This window comes from Trachurus trachurus (genome assembly GCF_905171665.1).
Source record: "Trachurus trachurus genome assembly, chromosome: 11".
Taxonomy (NCBI): Eukaryota; Metazoa; Chordata; class Actinopteri; order Carangiformes; family Carangidae; genus Trachurus; species Trachurus trachurus.
Window position 1 is genome coordinate 3,837,108 of NC_139904.1, and position 19,053 is coordinate 3,856,160.

Genomic DNA, 19,053 nt, shown 5'->3' on the forward strand with positions numbered 1-19,053 from the left:
AGCTCATGTTTCACAAATTTTTGGTGAATAAGAAGCCAAGTGGTTTTTATTGGCAAATAAGTTATAACATGCACAAAGAATGTTGTATAATGCAAAACACAAGAGAGAGAAATTGTTAAATACATACATGTACAAAAATATAATAAAAATGAAATATACATTAAAAAAAGAAGAATTTTTAGTCAAAAATATGTGCACAAAGTTTTTGCCCCCGTCCTGACTTCTTACTTTTTTTCACATTTGTCACACTTAAATGTTTAAGATCATCAAACACATTTTAATATTAGACAAAGATAATCCAAGTAAATAATGTAAAATGTAGGTTTTAGATGATGATTTCATTTATTAACAACAGGTCTGGGTGTGGAGAGTGAAACTGAACTCAGCTATCCAAAAATGTTTATTTATCACCGTTAGTTCATGATTTAACAAGGCTGGGTAATTACTTTTCAACACAGGGCCAGGTAGGTTTGGATAGTTTTTTTCCCTTAATAAATGAAATGATCATTTATAAACTGCATCTTATATTTACTTGGGTTATCTTTGTTTAATCTTAAAATTTGTTTGATGGTCTTAAACATTTAAGTGGGAAAAATATGCAAAAAAAAGGGGCAAATACTTGTTCACAGCACTGTATAAACTGTATCTATAGAGGGAGCTGTGCAGAACATCCATGTGTTCAGGTGTTTGACAACATATTTGAACAGCTCTGCTCAGTGTTTTCTGTTTTCTGTTTTCCGTCGTGTTCAGAACCGCTACAACCAGGCGAAGCTGAGCATCCACGACCGGACGCTGAAGGTGGCGGCCGTGGTGGAGAGTCTGGAGCGGGAGATGGAGCTGCTGTGTCTGACCGGAGTGGAGGACCAGCTGCAGGCCGACGTCAGGCCGACGCTCGAGCTGCTCAGGAACGCCGGCATCAAGGTCAGCAGAGGAAACAAACACTCAGAGGAAGATTCACAGGGTTCCCAAGCGTCCTGGAAAACCTGGAAAATGGTTGACCGATTTTCCAGTCATGGAAAATAAGTCAAAAGTCCTGGAAAAGCTTGAGTTGTCCTGGAAAATCAGCTACCAGAGCTTTGTTTGACTTTTCCAGACCCCACTAAGGATTTCTTAGTGAGAAAGCTAGAGACTTTAAAGGGATAATTCAACATTTTGGCAAATTGGCCCATTGCCATAATCCCTATAGTCATAGCACTAGGTTCGTTACCTTTAATTGTCGGTGCAAGCTGTTTTTAGAACGGCGGAGCAGAGCCGTGAGCTGCTCAGAACTACGCTACGGAGGCTCATTATGGGATTTCTTGGTTTCCCTCATCAAACTCATCAAATACACAATCCAACAACTCCACAACGCTCTGGTGGACAAGTTGTGAGCTGCACATTCACCACGCTATGAGATAATAACACAACGTTACCACACAGAGTTGTTTTAGAGGCAAATGCAGACTGCTTGATGAAAAACTGTCCCTGAAGGCAACGTGCATCAGCAGTTTTGCATGAATTTCCCTCTAAAACAACTCTGTCTGGTAACGTTCTGTTATTATCTCATAGCGTGGTGAATGTGCAGCTCACAACTTGTCCACCAGAGCGTTGTGGAGTTGTTGGATTGTGTATTTGATGAGTTTGATGAGGGAAACCAAGAAATCCCATAATGAGCCTCCGTAGCATAGCTCTGAGCAGCTCACGGCTCTGCTCCGCCGTTCTAAAAGTAGCTTGCACCGACAATTAAAGGTAACGAACCTACTGCTATGACTATAGGGATTATGGCAATGGGCCAATTTGCCAAAATGTTGAACTATCCCTTGTAAATCAGACTTCTGGGGCTGAGAGAGGAATAAATCATCTGGTTAAATGTACAAAATAAGCTACAACTGTCGAAAAGAATGGGACGTGGGATGTTTTAGTGTCGTAATAATGGCGTAATAACATGTCTATCAGACTGTAGCAGCTGAAAAAGTCCTGATAAATGAATTCAAGAAAAGAGATTAAAATTTTATGTAATAATCTGGTGGTGCTGGTGTCGTTCTCTTAGATCTGGATGCTGACCGGGGACAAGCTGGAGACGGCGACCTGCATCGCTAAAAGCTCCCACTTGGTCTCCAGGAGCCAGGACATTCACGTCTTCAGACCGGTCCGTTTGCTTTGTGATCATAACATCATCATCTTTATCATCATGATAACACAGGGTTCTTACTGATCCTTAAAAAGTCTTACAGTAAAAGGCATTGAATTCATTAATCTAAAAATAAGGCCTTAATTGGCATTAACATTTTTAAGACTTTTGAAAAATTGATTTAAGACATTTTAACACATGATAAGTGGTATTTTATGGTTGTAATTAGTCTCAAATCTCAAATAATTGGTAACATTCTGACATAGAGAAGTTAGTGGCGGCCGTCAACGCTAAATCTCTCACCGCCACCAGCTCCCGAGTCAGTGGTTTTTTTTTTCTGACTTTTTATGCATTTATTTAGAAAGGACAGCTGGAAAGAGACACAATCCAATGTTCATGTAGCAGTCACTTTACCTTGGATCACATAGGAAAGTGGGTAAAATTGTCCCTAACCCTACGTAATAGATGTGGTAACGTTTTTGTTTTGTTTTTGCATTTGTGTTTATTGTGAAGTCGGTCTTAAATTTCATTTCAAGTGGCTTTAAAAAAGTCTTAAAAAGTCTTAAATTTAACTTGGCTTAAGCTGTAGGAACCCTGTAACAGGAGACGATGTGGTTGGTTTGTTTGTTTGTTTGTTGTGGTATAATTGTATTGTGTGGCTCTTGAACAGGTCTCCAGCAGAGGAGAGGCCCATCTGGAGCTCAACGCCTTCAGGAGGAAACACGACTGCGCTCTGGTCATCTCCGGAGACTCCTTAGAGGTGCTCCAGCTCGGCTCAGCTCGGCTCAGCTTTAGCTCAGCTCAGTCACAACAACATGTCACCGCTCGGCTCAGCAGATGATGCTGAAGCTGCAGCCAAACATACAGGCCACAGGAGACGAGACGAGCTCCTCAGCCACGACTAATGGTTTGGAGTTGAACCTCCACCTGCAGCGAGAAATAACACAAAAACAGCTCCAAGTTTAAAGTTAAAAGTTAACTGAGTAGTGTTTTCATTGAAAGGGATAGTTCAACATTTTGGCAAATTGGCCCATTGCCATAATCCCTATAGTCATAGCAGTAGGTTTGTTACCTTTATTTGTCGGTGCAAGCTATTTTTAGAACGGCAGAGCAGAGCCGTGAGCTGCTCAGAGCTACGCTACGGAGGCTCATTATGGGATTTCTTGGTTTCCCTCATCAAACTCATCAAATACACAATCCAACAACTCCACAACGCTCTGGTGGACAAGTTGTGACCTGCACATTCACCACGCTATGAGATAATAACACAACGTTACCACACAGAGTTGTTTTAGAGGGAAATTCATGCAAAACTGCTGATGCACATTTAGTTTAGTTTAGTTTATTTATTTATTTCATTCATTTATCAAGCATAAAAACAAAAAATAAAATAAACAGTGACAATACTGTAACTCTTGAATGAAAGGGGGCAGAAAGAAGCGAACTTATATTGTCTACTCTACACGTTGCCTTCAGGGACAGTTTTTCATCAACAGTCTCTGCATTTCCCTCTAAAACAACTCTGTCTGGTAACGTTGTGTTATTATCTCATAGCGTGGTGAATGTGCAGGTCACAACTTGTCCACCAGAGCGTTGTGGAGTTGTTGGATTGTGTATAATAACAGAACGTTACCAGACAGAGTTGTTTTAGAGGGAAATACTGAGACTGCTTGATGAAAAACTGTCCCCGACGGGAACGCGCATCAGCGGTTTTGCATGAATTTACCTCTAAAACAACTCTGTCTGTTATTCAAAGGCCTATAAATACCATAAATAGGAACCTATCTACTAAATGTCAATATACAGAAAAAAAAAGATCTAAGAAAAGCGAATATAATAAAGAAGTATAAGGACCCATTACAACAATGAGATAAGAATACACTAATTCAACTGTACCAACTCATGTATAAAAGAAGAGAGTGTTTATACAGTGAGTAATAGAAAAAGTAATAACAATAATAGAAATACACAAAGAATATATACCGTAGGTGTTTATATAAAAAATAAGTGAGCTAATATAGTATGTCCAGGAGGAGATACTACATTAAACTATTCAGGCTACCTATGTAAATATAAATGTACGTCCTGTGTCGTCATGGTGAGATTTGAACAGTGGAAATCAATCGGTAAAACTTTGTTCATACAGCGTTTTTTGTAAAATTCAGTTCACAGACTGATGAGCTAAAAAGAAAAGGGAGATGAGATGCAGTGAAATAGATTTAAAAAGCTGCACGAACAAATAAAAAAACAAGAAAAAATGAAAACGTGTGGAGTTTCCAGCTCCGTCAGCTCAGAAGCTTAAAGTCATCAGTGTTTGTGCTGCAAATTTTAGGCACAAAGGTGTTTTAAAGTGATTTACACAACAAAATATAAACATGAAAAGGGGAAAATATTAAAAATATCACAGTAAAGAAAAAACATGAAGCTCAAAATCTAGAAGTTTCTTCACTGAGCAGAAGGTAAAAAATATAAAAGAAACAGAACCAAGAATAAAGAAGAGAAGATAAGAAATCAACATACAACATGCAAATAGGTGTTTCTGCACATGTGCAAATATGAAATATACTTAAACATATAAATATGAATGTACATCTTATGTCGTCATGGTGATGCAGGTGTGTCTGAAATACTACGAGCACGAGTTTGTGGAGCTGGCCTGTCAGTGTCCGGCCGTCGTCTGCTGCCGCTGCTCGCCGACCCAGAAGGCCCAGATCGTCACGCTGCTGCAGCAGCACACGGCCAACCGGACCTGCGCCATAGGTGAGGGTGTTAGTGTGTGTGTGTATGTGTCTGTTAGTGTGTGTGTGTGTGTGTGTGTCAGTGTCCGTCCCTCAGGGAAGACGACAGTAGACGAGCTGTAAAATCGTCCAGTCGACAGATTAATTGAACCACAGAGGAGAGAGACTCAGATAGAAACACACAGACACACCTGTCGCATCCAGGTGTGCTTAACTGTAAGAATGTTAAACAACATGTCTGGATGTTTAACACACACATGTGCACACACAAACACACAGACACACACACACACACAGGGTTCCTACGCAAGTATGGAAAGTATAGAAAAGTATGGAATTTGATTTTATACATTTCCAGGTCTTTAAAAGTATGGAAAATGGAAACTATTGTATGGAAATATATTTATTTTATTTATCTTATCTTGGTTTGGTCTTATCTGAAGTTATTTGGGTTAATTATTTTGTATGCGCTATTGTATCTAGCTACGATCTCCTGGAAATTATTTGATTGCATAATGGCATACCGGTACCCATTCAGAATAATGAAAACAAATGATAAATTGCATGCTTTTTTTATATTATGCACGTCTATTTACTTAAATATCACAAATTATTTGATTTTCTTTTAACGAGAAGTCTGGAAATTAGTGTCTGGAAAAAGTATGGAATTTGGAAATTTCAAATGTGTAGGAAGTTAGGAACCCAGACACTACAAAGACACACCAGGGCTGATGTTATGTGTTTGTCCACAAGGTGGCAGCGACGGCTCAGTGAGTGAACTCACAGACTGTGTCACTGTTTAATGAACTTTAACAGACTCTATTATAATAATAATGATAATAATTATCATTTCATTTCATTACATTTTGATTTGTTTCATTCATGGTTTACCTTCTACACATGGTTGCACATATTTACATAATGTAGCAACACATAGTCACCATGAATGAAAAGGAGCAGCATGAAGAAAACTTATAGTACCGTAGCTGTCCCTCTCTGCTGTTATAGTTACATTGGCTTACTATCAACACCAATATTATTCTCTATTTGAAAATATTAAAGATGATGAAACATAGCAATGACAAGAAAACAAACAAATATCAGTGTACACCACTTGTCTATCTATCTTTTCTTTTTTAAACATTTTCTTAAACTGAGACATACTTGTACAACTTTTCAGTTCCTTGCTTTGTGAATGCCATAGTTTTACACCTGCAACAGAAATACACATTTGTTTTAAGCTTATAGCCTTGCAAATGTATGTTTATAAAATCAAGCTTCAGTCTGTTATTCTCCTCTTCCTCCAGCTTGAATAAGTTCTGTAAATGTTCTGGTAATGAGCTGTTCTTTGCTTTAAACATTATTTTTGAGGTCTGAAGTTCTATTATATCGGCCACTTTCAACAAACCTGCAGAATAATAACGATTAATAATAATTATAGTAACAATAGATATAAACATTGTGCAGCTTTTCCCTAATGTGTGTCTGTTGTGTTGCAGGTGATGGAGGAAACGACGTCAGTATGATCCAGGCTGCTCACTGTGGGATCGGGATCGAGGGAAAGGTGAACGACGTTAAATAAAGTCGTTTCTATTTAATTTGTTTCTCTGCAGCGAGACGATGTTTGAGTTTCATGTAGTTTAAATAGTTTAACCCTCCTGTTGTCCTTCTGTTCCCTTCCTCCATCCTTCCTTCTTTCCTTACCTCCTTCCCTTCGTCCTTACTTCTTCTTCCTTCCTCTTTTGATCCAATTGACCTGATCTGTTCCCTCCCTCCATCTTTCTTTCCTTCCTTTTCCCCTTCCTTCTGTCCACAATCCTTTTTCCCTCCCTTCCTTCCTTCCTTCCTTACTTTTTGACCCAGTTGGCCCAATCTGTTCCCTCCCTCCTTCTATCTTTCCTTCCTTTTCCCCTTCCTTCTTTCCTCCCTTCTTTCCCTTCCTCCATCCTTCCTTCTTTCCTTCCTTTTTTCCACAATCCCTTTTTCCTTCTTCTTCCTTCCCTTCGTCCTTACTTCTTCTTCCTTCCTCTTTTGATCCAATTGACCTGATCTGTTCCCTCCCTCCATATTTCTTTCCTTCCGTTTCCCCTTCCTTCCTTCCTTCCTTCCTTCCTTCCTTCCTTCCTTCCTTCCTTCCTTCCTTCCTTCCTTCCTTCCTTTCTTCCTTACTTTTTGATCCAATTGACCAGGGGTCTCATTTATAACCGTTGCGTACGCACAAAACGGGGCTGAAAGTGGCGTACGTGACTTTCCACGCCAAGGTTGTGATCTATAAAAAACTAACTTGACGGGAGAATGTGCGCAGCTCTAAGCAAACTCTGACCCATGTGTACGCTGGTTTGGAGGAAAAGGGGAATTGGCGACACAGACGGTGTGGTGGTGAACTGAAGTCAGACTCAGGAAATGATGATTGAGAAGAACGATTATGTTTTTATTATCGGCCGTCACACATTTAATTTCAACCCGTATGCGTTAGATCCATGTTGCCACGGTGATTTAATTCAACAGCGTTATTTTGCATCGGACTGGTGTTTCAGAAACATCTTCTTAGAATCTAACTTAAAATTCCAAATCAAATTTCCTTCTCTATATTTAATCACCACCGTCTCTCCGTCATATTGTCCACTCCCAGAGCGCAGGAGGAGGAGAGGACGCGCGGCTGCATGGGATAAATACATGGTGTAAATAACTATATGTTCCTGTGATACTGTGTGAACGTATGATCGAGAGTCAATTAAATCTCAAACCCTGGAAAAAAAATCCAGTAATCGTTCCCACAATTGTTACATTCTGTTTTCTTGTTATCAAGAGAAGTGTCATGTTTTGATCATTCCTCAGAATGTAACTGATTCCGCTTATTATTCAAAGTTTTATCGATCAGTCTAATTACTGTAAATAATACAGCGGTGAGCCCCGTGCGTAATTCTGCACCACGGCACCGCTGGAGGAGAAAGGAGGGAGTGGGAGGCGAATGGTTAATAACTCGTTTCAGATTAGAACTGTTGTCATTGTTGTAACTATGTGCCGAACCGGGTCCAGCATGTGAGAGGGCAGCGCAACAAAACACCACCGCGTGCGCTCTGAGCCGCTGACGCCGTTAACAGCTGCAGCAACACGTCACGTCGCCACTTTCACACCTGCAGCTGATTCACAACAGCGACAGAACAAGAGCACGTCAGGCTCATTGACATGCAGATCACATTCATGTGGTGGTTTGCATTGACCATCTACGGTTAAAACAGGGCGTGTACAGGGCGGAACGTGAAGCGGATTCAGCTGCGCACACCTGTAGGAACTCTGTGATTTATAAAGGGAAGTTTGCTTGCAAGTGTGCGTACACAGGGTTTTATAAGTCTGAATATTTACTGGCGCACGCAAAACTTGGCTTTTGGGCGTACGTACACTTTTAGTAACAATCCCACGCACAGTTTTATAAATGAGACCCCTGGTCTGTTCCCTCCCTCTATCTTTCTTTCCTTCCTTTTTCCCTTCCTTCTTTCCTCCCATCTTTCCCTTTGTCCTTCCTGCCTTCTTTCTTTCCTTCCTTCCTTCCTTCCTTGACCCAGGACGACAACAGGAACTGATTCTCTTCAAATTCAGTTCACATAAAACACTTTATAATAAACAGTATAATAGTGTTAATCAATATTGATCAGGATTATTTAACACATTTAGTCAATTGGACACTTCTTTTTAAAGAACTTTGTCTTTTTAACTGTTGACTTCTTGAAAAAAATAACTAACTAAATTAAAAATAGATACTTGAATGATATCTTATATATCTAATACATAATAATCTAAATATACACAATGAAAGTTGTTTTATTTCCATCTTGTTTTCATAATCGTTTGAAGCCAAAATTGTTTTCAAAACTAAAATTAGACTGATCTGTCTTCTCTAATAATGTAAGAGTCTTACTTATGCTTTTTTTTTAGTTTATTTAATCTGCTGAATCTGTTTTTTCCCGGTCTGTGTTTGTGTCGGAGCAGGAAGGGAAGCAGGCGTCTCTGGCCGCCGACTTCTCCATCACTCAGTTCAAACACATCGGCCGCCTGCTGATGGTTCATGGCAGGAACAGCTACAAGCGCTCGGCGGCTCTGGGCCAGTTCGTCATGCACCGAGGGATGATCATCTCCGCCATGCAGGTACTGCACCTCAGCTTTACAAAGAGTTTACAAAGAGCCAAATATTCAGATTAGAATCGGTTCAGACGTCCAAACCGAATGAAAATGCTCCAAATAAACAGCTCGGCCAGAATAAACAGGTGGAATAAACCTTTATTAAACCGATCTAAAGTAAAATGACATCATGTAAAAGAGTCAAAACTATGAACAACTACTGAGCTGATCAGACTATTGATCCATGTCTGGATGGTTGTTATAGTTTTAACATTTTCAGTTTGCTTTTCTATTTCAGTTTTAGTTTTAGTGAGTTCAACAAGTGATGAAGCCGTTTTAGTTTAGTTTTTATTGTTGAGGAATTGACCAACTTTTTTATTTAGTTTTTATTTTGTGTTCATTTAGTCTTAGTTTTTCTGGTCTTTGAAGATGAACTTCCAAATTAGTGTGATTGTAGTGTGAGTTTTAGCTTTAGTTAAAGGGATACTTCACCCAAAACCGATTATCCACCAATTTCCTACTCACCGTCATGCCAAGGAAGGAATTTTTTTTAATTTTACTTTTTTTATTTTATTTATTGAACTATTGTTATTTATCTGTATTACTGCTTGTAATTGTAATTTTGCTGCCTCTTAGCCAGGTCGCTTTTGAACAAGAGATTTTATATCTCAATAAGCTTTACCTGGTTAAATAAAGGTAAAAAAAAAAAACAGTCAAAACCTGAAAGACTCATTCAGGATGAGTTCAATCAGAAAGAGGAAACAGTCTCCATGGAAACCCACCTAATGTCTCTGTCTCTGTCTCTGTCCTCAGGCCGTCTTCTCCTCCATCTTCTTCTTCGCCTCGGTGCCGCTCTACCAGGGGTTCCTAATGGTCGGGTACGAAGTCTGAGTCATGTGATCGACGACACGGTGGAGAATCTTTTTATTTTATTTGTCCTGTTTTGATGTCGACGTGTTTCTCCTCTCCTCCTCTCCTCCTCTCTGTGCAGCTACGCCACCATCTACACCATGTTCCCCGTCTTCTCCCTGGTTCTGGACCAGGACGTGAAGCCGGAGATGGCGCTGCTCTACCCGGAGCTCTACAAAGACCTCACCAAGGTTCACGTCGCCTTTTTACTATCCAACATCTGTCCACGGAGGCGTGTTGTTTATTTAACCATGTCTCTGTTTTTAATCGGATTTGATTTGATTTGAGTTGATTTAGGGACAATAAGCTCGTACATTTATCATTTTTTTAAAGAAAGCAAAAAGGAAAAGATAAGTGCAGCAGATAATTTCCATCTGTTTCCATACAACATGAAATACACACAATGTTTTTACATTCCCACACTCTTCACATTATAAACACCATCCTATAAATATGTATTTTTAAAAGAAACTACTAATTACATGTGCACATAGCATCAAAATGTCACTGCTGAATAGTATAGTCGTTCAAATGTGTATGAAAGTTAAAGTGTGACACAAACACTTCAACATCAACTAGAAAAAGATATGTGTGAATGCTGAAAGTAGCTGAAGAAAGAAGCAAAAAGACAGAGAAAGGGGGTAGAAAGAAAGAAAGAAAGAAAGAAAGAAAGAAAGAAAGAAAGAAAGAAAGAAAGAAAGAAAGAAAGAAAGAAGGGAGTAAAATGACAGAGAAGGGGGGTAGAAAAAACAGAAAGAAAGAGGGGGATAGATAGAAAGAGGTAGATAGATGGAGATGGAGAGGGGTAGAAAGAAAAAAAGAATGAAAGAAAGAAAGGACTAAATACCAAAGAAAGGGTTTAGAAAGATAGAAAGGAAAAAGAAAAAGACAGAGAGAGAGAGGGGTAGAAAGAAAGAAAGAAAGAAAGAAAGAAAGAAAGAAAGAAAGAAAGAAAGAAAGAAAGAAAGAAAATACCAGAGAAAGGGTGTAGAAAGACAGAAAGGAAGAAAGAAAAAGACAGAGTGATGGGTAGAAAGAAAGAAAGAAAGAAAGAAAGAAAGAAAGAAAGAAAGAAGGGAGTAAAATGACAGACAAAGGAGCTAGAAAGAAAGAGAGAAAGAAATAAAGAGGGGGATAGATAGAAAGAGATAGATAGATGGAGATAGAGAGGACAGATGTTACAACTCCACAGGTGTGTTGTTGTTGAAACCTCTGGAAACGATGATGTAGTCGCTCACGCTGGCTCCTGATTGGCTCGTCGTCAGCTTCGGAAACATCCCGATAACGAGTCAAAGTGTCTCTGAGCTTCAGGATTTAACCTGATCCATGATGTTCTGTCTCTTCCAGGGCCGTTCGTTATCCTTCAAGACTTTCCTCATCTGGGTTTTAATCAGTGTTTATCAAGGTGAGTCATTTGAACGTTTTATATTTAATACGTTTTAATTAAATGAACCCGGTCTTCACCCTTTATTCATTTCATCATTTCTGCTGTTCGATGCCGCCCCGCCGGCCCCCCGCGGCGGCGGCCCCGGGGCCCCCTCAGGAGAAACTTTTTTCTCAGTATCTAAGGTTTCCGTCGTCCCTCTGCGTTTACATGAAGCCTTTTGTCCGTCCAGTAAATCGATATTTGTGAAATCGCTAAGCCATGCAGCGGCGTGTGAGAAAAGATCCATGTTCCTGCCGGAGCGTGACTTCCTGACAGCTCCAGGGTTTTTAATTAAATGCCCCCCCCAAAAAAAACTAAGCCTGTAGGAAAAAAAAAAACATATATAAATATATATTAGGCGCCGATGTGGCTTCATTTATTCCAGGCTGTGACTCTGAGGAATGTGCAGCAGCAGGCGACTGTATGAAGAAGTCATTATGAGGTCGGTTTTAGGCGGCTGAGCGTCGAGAGACACTGAGGATCTTTGTGCATCTTCTTTCTCCCTCAGAAATAATCCCATAATAATCTGAAACAATCAGTTCTTATCTCCAGACACTTTAATCCTCCACTCAGCAGCTCCAGAAGGTCTCACTAGGCTGGACTGGGAAGGCTTTTATTTTGAAAATATCACCAAGAGGATCTCTGACACCACACAAAAATGTAATCTTGTTAGTATACTGTATGTATTTAAATTCAGATATTATCACAGAGATAATGAAAGAAAAGTCAAATATTCGTCATCGAAATAAAAAAAAATGTCATAACTCTTTCAAATCAGACTTTTTTATTCATTTTTTTTATTTTATTTTATTTTTCACTGTAAAGCAACCTTGGGTTTCTTGAAGGGCTCTATATAAATTAAAGTTATTATTATTATTATTGTAACAAAAATATTCAAATGTGATATATAAGATGATGATGATAATATAATATGTATTTAACAGTCATAATTAAGTATTTTGAATTATTTCTATGCACTTGTTTATTTGATTTTGGGTCAAATTTGTTAGAAATAGAAATAATTCAATTTTAAAATATATTTTAAAGTTTTAAAAAAGTGTTTTCTAAATGTCAAATTTATTTTTATATCAGAAATAAAACAGTTACATTATTAGTTTTTTATTTCAGGTTCTTCACAACAATTTTAATTAAATTTTTGGGGGGTTTTATTCAGTCAAGTTCAGATTTGACTCCAGATTGATGTAAACAGACTAAATTTGGACTCAAAAGAAGGTACATTTTTATGTAAATGAAGTTCTTTTGTACATGTAAATTATGTTAAAGGGACAACGAGGAGTTTCTATTTGGTTATAAACAAAAGTCTCACGTTAATGTGGATGAATCTCCGCTACCCACACTTGTTAATGGGCCCATTTTCGATAAATATATCGTTTTGTCATATCGTTATTTTGTTATTATGTCGAGCCGACCAGCGTTTCCTTACTTTCGGTTTCGTGGCGACTGGCGAGTCATGAGAATAACGCCGCCGAATCGCCGTTTATGGTCTAAATTACAACGGGATGTGATCGTCTTTGAACCTCTGACTTTAATTCTTGATGAATGAAAACATGAGTCTGTCTTGCACCGGTCAAAGAATTTCACGGTGCGTCGGAGGCTCATAAATGAAGTGTGAAAACGCCTCGCTTTTCCAAAACTCCTCGCTGTCCCTTTAAATTTATGCAAATGAGGTACGTTTTTATGCAAATTCAGTTCATTAACCATAAAATACCAAAACAAAGTGTGAAAATGTGAGTTTTTAATAAACAGTCGACCACTTTTATGAATGAAAGACGATAAAAAGGTCCAGTAATAAACTCTGGTTGTTCCCTGCGGCGCCCCCAGGTGGCATCCTGATGTACGGCGCCATGCTGCTGTTCGAGTCGGAGTTCGTGCACGTGGTGGCGATCTCGTTCACGGCGCTGATCCTCACCGAGCTGCTGATGGTCGCCTTGACGATCCGGACCTGGCACTGGCTCATGGTGCTGGCCGAGTTCCTGAGTCTGGGCTGCTACCTCGCCTCGCTCGCCTTCCTCAACGAGTACTTTGGTACGTTTCTACTCTGACCTTTCACCTTTTAATCGTTCATTTATTAATCTAATAAATTTAAAAAATAGAGGAAAATTTAACTGTAATTTCCCAGAATCCTCGGCGGTGACGACTTCATGTTGATGTGTCGTCACCTGAGAGGCCGAGTCTGGTGTTTATGTTTGTAAATGACTGATGGAGTTGATCGATCAATAATAATAATTAAGATGTCGGACTAATTGATAGATAATTGATGGATAATTGATGATAATTGATGATATTGACGTCGTCGTCACGTTGCTGCTGCATCGATGTTGATGTGAAGCTTCGTGTTGTTGTGCAGCCGCTCAGCTCTATGTCTTTACTGCTTCTTCCTCCTCTTCTTCCTCTTTTACTCCTCTTCTTCCTCCTCCTCTTCTCTTTCTTCCTCCTCCTCTTCTTCTTCTTCCTCTTTTACTCCTCTTCTTCTTCTTCCTCTTCTTCCTCCTCCTCTTCTTCAATTTTCTTCTCTTCTTCCTCTTCTTCTTCCTCCTCTTCCTCCTCCTCTTCTCCTCTTTTCTTCCTCCTCCTCTTCTTCCTCTTTCTCCTCTTCCTCTTCCTCCTCTTCTTCCTCCTCCTATTCCTCTTTCTCATCTTTTCCTCCTCCTCCTCTTCTACCTCTTCTTCCTCCTCTTCTTCTTCCTCTCCTCTTCCTCTTCTCCTCCTCCTCTTCCTCTTCTTCTTCCTCCTCCTCCTCTTTCGCCTCTTCCTCGTTTCCTCCTCCTCCTCCTCTTCTTCCTCCTCTTCCTCCTCCTCCTCCTCTTCCTTCTCCTCCTCCTCCTCTTTCTCCTCTTCCTCTTCTTCCTCTTTTACTCCTCTTCTTCCTCTTTCTCCTCTTCCTCTTCTCCTCTATTCCTCCTCCTCTTCATCTTCTTCCACTTTTCCTCCTTCTCATTCTTCCTCCTCCTCTTCTTCTTCCTCCTTTTTCTTCTTCCTCCTCATCCTCCTCCTCCTCTACCTCCTCCTCTTCCTCCTCCTCCTCCTCCTCCTCCTCCTCCTCTCCTCCTCCTCCTCTCTGCTCTGCGTTGTCTCCAGGTATAGGCAGAGTTTCCTTTGGAGCTTTTCTCGGTAGGTGCTGCAGCTGTCGACTTCCTCCTCGTCTCATCCTGTCTGTCGCTTCCTGCTTCATGTTCAGTGTTGCAACCTTCATGTTTTCATGTTTTCATGTTTTCATGTTTTGTCTCGTGTTATTTTCTCCAAACCCATAAAGTCCAGAGTTTAAATTTAAACTCTGAGCTGCATCTCGACCGTTCATCATGTTGTTGATGGTTTTGTGTTTGTTGACGGTGACTCAGTGTTTCTCTGTGGGGTTTTTATATTTATTTAACTGTGACGTTGTTGAATTCATCTGAGCAGCAGAACCAGAAACTGATGAAAACATCTGTTTATATAATAGCAATATTTCTGAGATATAGACACTGTGTTGTTATGTTCCTGAGCTGCTGAGGCAAGGCAAGTGTATTTGTATAGCACATTTAAAGTGCATCAAGAACAGAATCAAAATACACTTAAAAGAAAAAGAAATAAATAAGACAGTAAACGACATTGCAACTGGAATGATTAAAATCATTAATAATGATATATTGAATTGAAATTTTAAAAAGTAATAAAGTAGGACTATGACAGAGATAGACAGTCAAAACACTTATAAAAACTTAAAGGTTAAAGGGATAGTTCAACATTTTGTCAAAATGGCCCATTGACATAACCCCTATAGTCATAGCAGTAGGTTCGTTACCTTTAATTGTCGGTGCAAGCTGTTTTTAGAACGGCGGAGCAGAGCCGCGAGCTGCTCAGAGCTACACTATGGAGGCTCATGGGATTTCTTGGTTTCCCTCATCAGACTCATCAAATACACAATCCAACAACTCCACAACGCTCTGGTGGACAAGTTGTGACCTGCACATTCACCACGCTATGAGATAATAACACAACGTTACCAGACAGAGTTGTTTTAGAGGGAAATGCAGAGACTGTTTGATGAAAAACTGTCCCTGAAGGCAACGTGCATCAGCGGTTTTGCATGAATTTACCTCTAAAACAACTCTGTCTGGTAACGTTGTGTTATTATCTCATAGCGTGGTGAATGTGCAGGACACAACTTGTCCACCAGAGCGTTGTGGAGTTGTTGGATTGTGTATTTGATGAGTCTGATGAGGGAAACCCCATAATGAGCCTCCATAGCGTAGCTCTGAGCAGCTCACGGCTCTGCTCCGCCGTTATAAAAATAGCTTGCACCGACAATTAAAGGTAAAGAACCTACTGCTATGACTATAGGGATTATGGCAATGGGGCCAATTTGCCAAAATGTTGAACTATCCCTTTAAAATTCAAACAGGAATTAAGTTTTAAAGTGATTTAGCAGCAGTAACAGAGTTACTCAGAGTTGGTAACTGAACTTCCTGATGATGTCAGAGGTGGGCGGGGCCATCATGTGACCTGTGACAGTGATGATGTCTCTTCCTCTTCCTCCTCCTCCTCTTCCTCAGACCTGTCCTTCATCACCACCTGGCCGTTCCTGTGGAAGGTGTCGGCCATCACGCTGGTCAGCTGCCTCCCGCTCTACATCATCAAGTACCTGAAGAGGAAGTTCTCTCCTCCGAGCTACTCCAAGCTCTCATCCTGATCCTGATCCCGATCCCGATCCTCGGCTCGTATCAGCCTGCAGCACTTTTCCTCTCCAGCAGAACCACTGGGACCCGTTTATTGGGGGTTCGATTCCCCTCAGACTTGGGATTACTTGAACAAAAAACAAAAAACTAAAAACCCCAGAGCACATATTGAAATATTAAAGACGGAACAGGTGTCTGCACTGAGGAGGCTCATGGAGACGCCTCCGCCAGCGCTTCGTTTTCTACACTCTGATGCTTTTCTGTCAAAAACTTTTTTATAATAAGTGGAGTTTGGGAATTTTTTAAGTGTTATTTTCTATTCCAGGTATTAATGAATGACTTATTAAATAAAGAACTGACTGCAGCAGCTCCGGTGCCTGAAGCCTCGGCACCGTAACGGAGATACAGCAGAAAAAAAATAACAAAAATAATAATTAACTGTTTATTATGTAAATGAAGCCTTTTACTACTGCGCTCAAGGTTAAAACCACTGTACAGATGTGCATTAACCAAAAACAACCAGGAGGAGATCGGAAGAAGAAGAAGCTTCACGTGTTTAAAAACCAGCAACAGGAAATGTTGTCGTCTCTACGTTTGGCCTTGAACGCCTCAGCAGTCGCTCGGCCTCCTGGGAAATTAGGGGGCGTGGCCTCTTATATTTGGGGGCGTGGCCGTTCTGCTTCGTACGGAGGATCAGGGACGTGACAGAAAATAAATAATAATGACGCTTTTCCTCAGTTTCTTATTTTGATGGAAGTTAAAAATGTTAATTAAATCAACTATTGATCCATCAGATACAGAATAAAACTCTTAGTTCATGAATAAATAATGAAGTTTTAAAAGACTTTTTGGTTAGCTAATGTTCACACCGGTTTTCTCAGTGATCACTCACAGTGATCGGCTCCGTTCACACCAGATTTAAAGGGATAGTTCAACATTTTTGGCAAATTGGCCCATTGCCATAATCCCTATAGTCATAGCAGTAGGTTTGTTACCTTTAATTGTCGGTGCAAGCTATTTTTAGAACGGAGGAGCAGAGCCGTGAGCTGCATCAAACTCATCAAATACACAATCCAACAACTCCACAACGCTCTGGTGGACAAGTTGTGACCTGCACATTCACCACGCTATGAGATAATAACACAACGTTACCACACAGAGTTGTTTTAGAGGGAAATTTATGCAAAACCACTGATGCACGTTCCCATCGGGGGCAGTTTTTCTGCAAGAAGTCTCTGTATTTACCTCTAAAACAACTCTAAAAATAGCTTGCACTGAAAATTAAAGGTAACGAACCTACTGCTATGACTATAGGGATTATGGCAAATATCCCTTTAAAGATTAGAAAGTGTGGCAGATAGTTGATTGATAATTGATTGATCACAGTTTCTATATTTCCTGCCTGTTAGAATCTGAGACGTGAACTTTGTCTTCGTCTCTGATCCTCCGTAGCTTTGTGCCTCATTTACATTTCGCTGTATGTTGATGTGCTGAAGCTTCGAATCGTCGTCAACCATCAGTCTGAGGTTTGATGTTGTCGCCGTGGAGACGGAGTCACAGTCAGAGCAGGAAACTGAAACTTTTTTTCTTTTCTTTTTTTGATGAAACAACTCCTTTGGGCTTTTTTCTGAGTGTTATCATTGACTCCACTGTGGAGAAAAGAAACAGGGAAACTGATTTGTTGGTGTTAATTTGTTTTTTTTAAATCATAATTGAGTTAAACTCAGGTCGATCGTTCCTGGAAACTCTCGTATTATCCCAGATTTTATCCCGACAACCACTAAGGAGAAGTATTCTGACTAAAAAAAACAAAAACAAAGACACTTAATTGATAATTTTTCATTTAGTTTTTGATTCGGTTTGTTGTTGATTTCCTTTTGGAGGAAGAAGAAGAAGCAGCTCCACGCGTTTGTGTCGTGTCTTTGTCTCCGTGTTGTCGTCTACAAACTGTGAACTCCACGTCCTGCACTGCAGTTTCTAACGCTGTCTGTTATTTATACTGTTGTTGTTATTGATTATTGATTATTAATGAGTAATAAAAAGAGAGATGATGATTGATGATGATGATGATGATGGAGAGAAAGAGAGATGCTGAGGTTTGATCCAGTGTTGAAGTTCATCATGTGGCCACAAGAGGGAGCAACAGACCAGAGACAGAAACGGTTCATGTCAACATTCAGGAAACTATATATGAATATAAATGTTAGAATATATGTGTAAATACTGTTAGATATTTTCATTTAATCATCATTGACCACAACAGTAACATGTCTCATCAAACTTTATTTCTACAGCACTTTTCGCACAGTTACCAAAGTGCTTTCATAGTAAAAACACCAACATACATAAAAAAAACGAGGTGTAAGAGAATAAATGGAGCTGGGACAAATCAAGGTAAATAATAGGAGTAGGAGAGATAAATACGTACATAACCAAATCAAATAAAAACGTGCATGATAAGATCAGTAAACTAATAAGACAATAAATAAGTAATAATAAAACAATAAAACAAATAATTTAAAGAATAGATAGATAGATAGATAGATATAACTTTATTTTATTCATCCCGAAGGAAATTCTTCTGCCAGGATGCTCCAAAGGGAAAAGTGCAAGGAAGATAAATAGGATACAAAGAGGAAGTATATGAAAATATATACGCTACAAGTGCAAAGGCAGCAACCTAGACATAGGTTAAAAACACTGTGCTACGTAAATCTGAGTGCAATACATAATTAAAAAATGATATAATACTAATGCAAAATGCAAAGGAGCCAAAACATAATTTAAAAATGAGGTGTGTTGTTGTGAAAAAGGAGGGAAATTCAGTTAAAACAAGACTTAAAAGGTGTTTACTTTTCATTATAAACCTTAGTAATAATAATAAACTTTATTTATACAACATTTAAGTTGTAAGCAAATAGAAAAGTAACAGAAATAGAACTACTGAGCTCAATGGAAGAGTTCAAAACAATGAAAACAACCAGGATCATTTATAATAATGTTAATAATAAAACATTTCAGTTTTAACTAGTAAAACTTAAAGCAGAAGTAAGCGATCCGGTGGTTTTGGCTAAC

The 19,053-nt window shown here is 39.4% G+C and overlaps 1 protein-coding gene across 4 annotated transcripts in view; it reads left to right on the forward strand.

The window, feature by feature from the left end:
- The window catches only part of atp9b (ATPase phospholipid transporting 9B), a 73,686-nt gene extending 57,554 nt beyond the window's left edge, over window positions 1–16,132 (forward strand). For all 4 annotated transcript variants that reach the window (XM_083982133.1, XM_083982134.1, XM_083982136.1 and 1 more), the window contains 11 exons: window positions 751–921; window positions 2,030–2,128; window positions 2,781–2,870; window positions 4,726–4,870; window positions 6,348–6,412; window positions 8,839–8,994; window positions 9,781–9,845; window positions 9,959–10,067; window positions 11,224–11,281; window positions 13,145–13,348; window positions 15,856–16,132. In XM_083982133.1, the coding sequence (XP_083838259.1) occupies window positions 751–921; window positions 2,030–2,128; window positions 2,781–2,870; window positions 4,726–4,870; window positions 6,348–6,412; window positions 8,839–8,994; window positions 9,781–9,845; window positions 9,959–10,067; window positions 11,224–11,281; window positions 13,145–13,348; window positions 15,856–15,992 (1,299 nt within the window). In that variant the 3' untranslated portion in view covers window positions 15,993–16,132. The remainder of the gene's footprint in view (window positions 1–750; window positions 922–2,029; window positions 2,129–2,780; window positions 2,871–4,725; window positions 4,871–6,347; window positions 6,413–8,838; window positions 8,995–9,780; window positions 9,846–9,958; window positions 10,068–11,223; window positions 11,282–13,144; window positions 13,349–15,855) is intronic.
- Window positions 16,133–19,053: the final 2,921 nt, after the last annotated feature.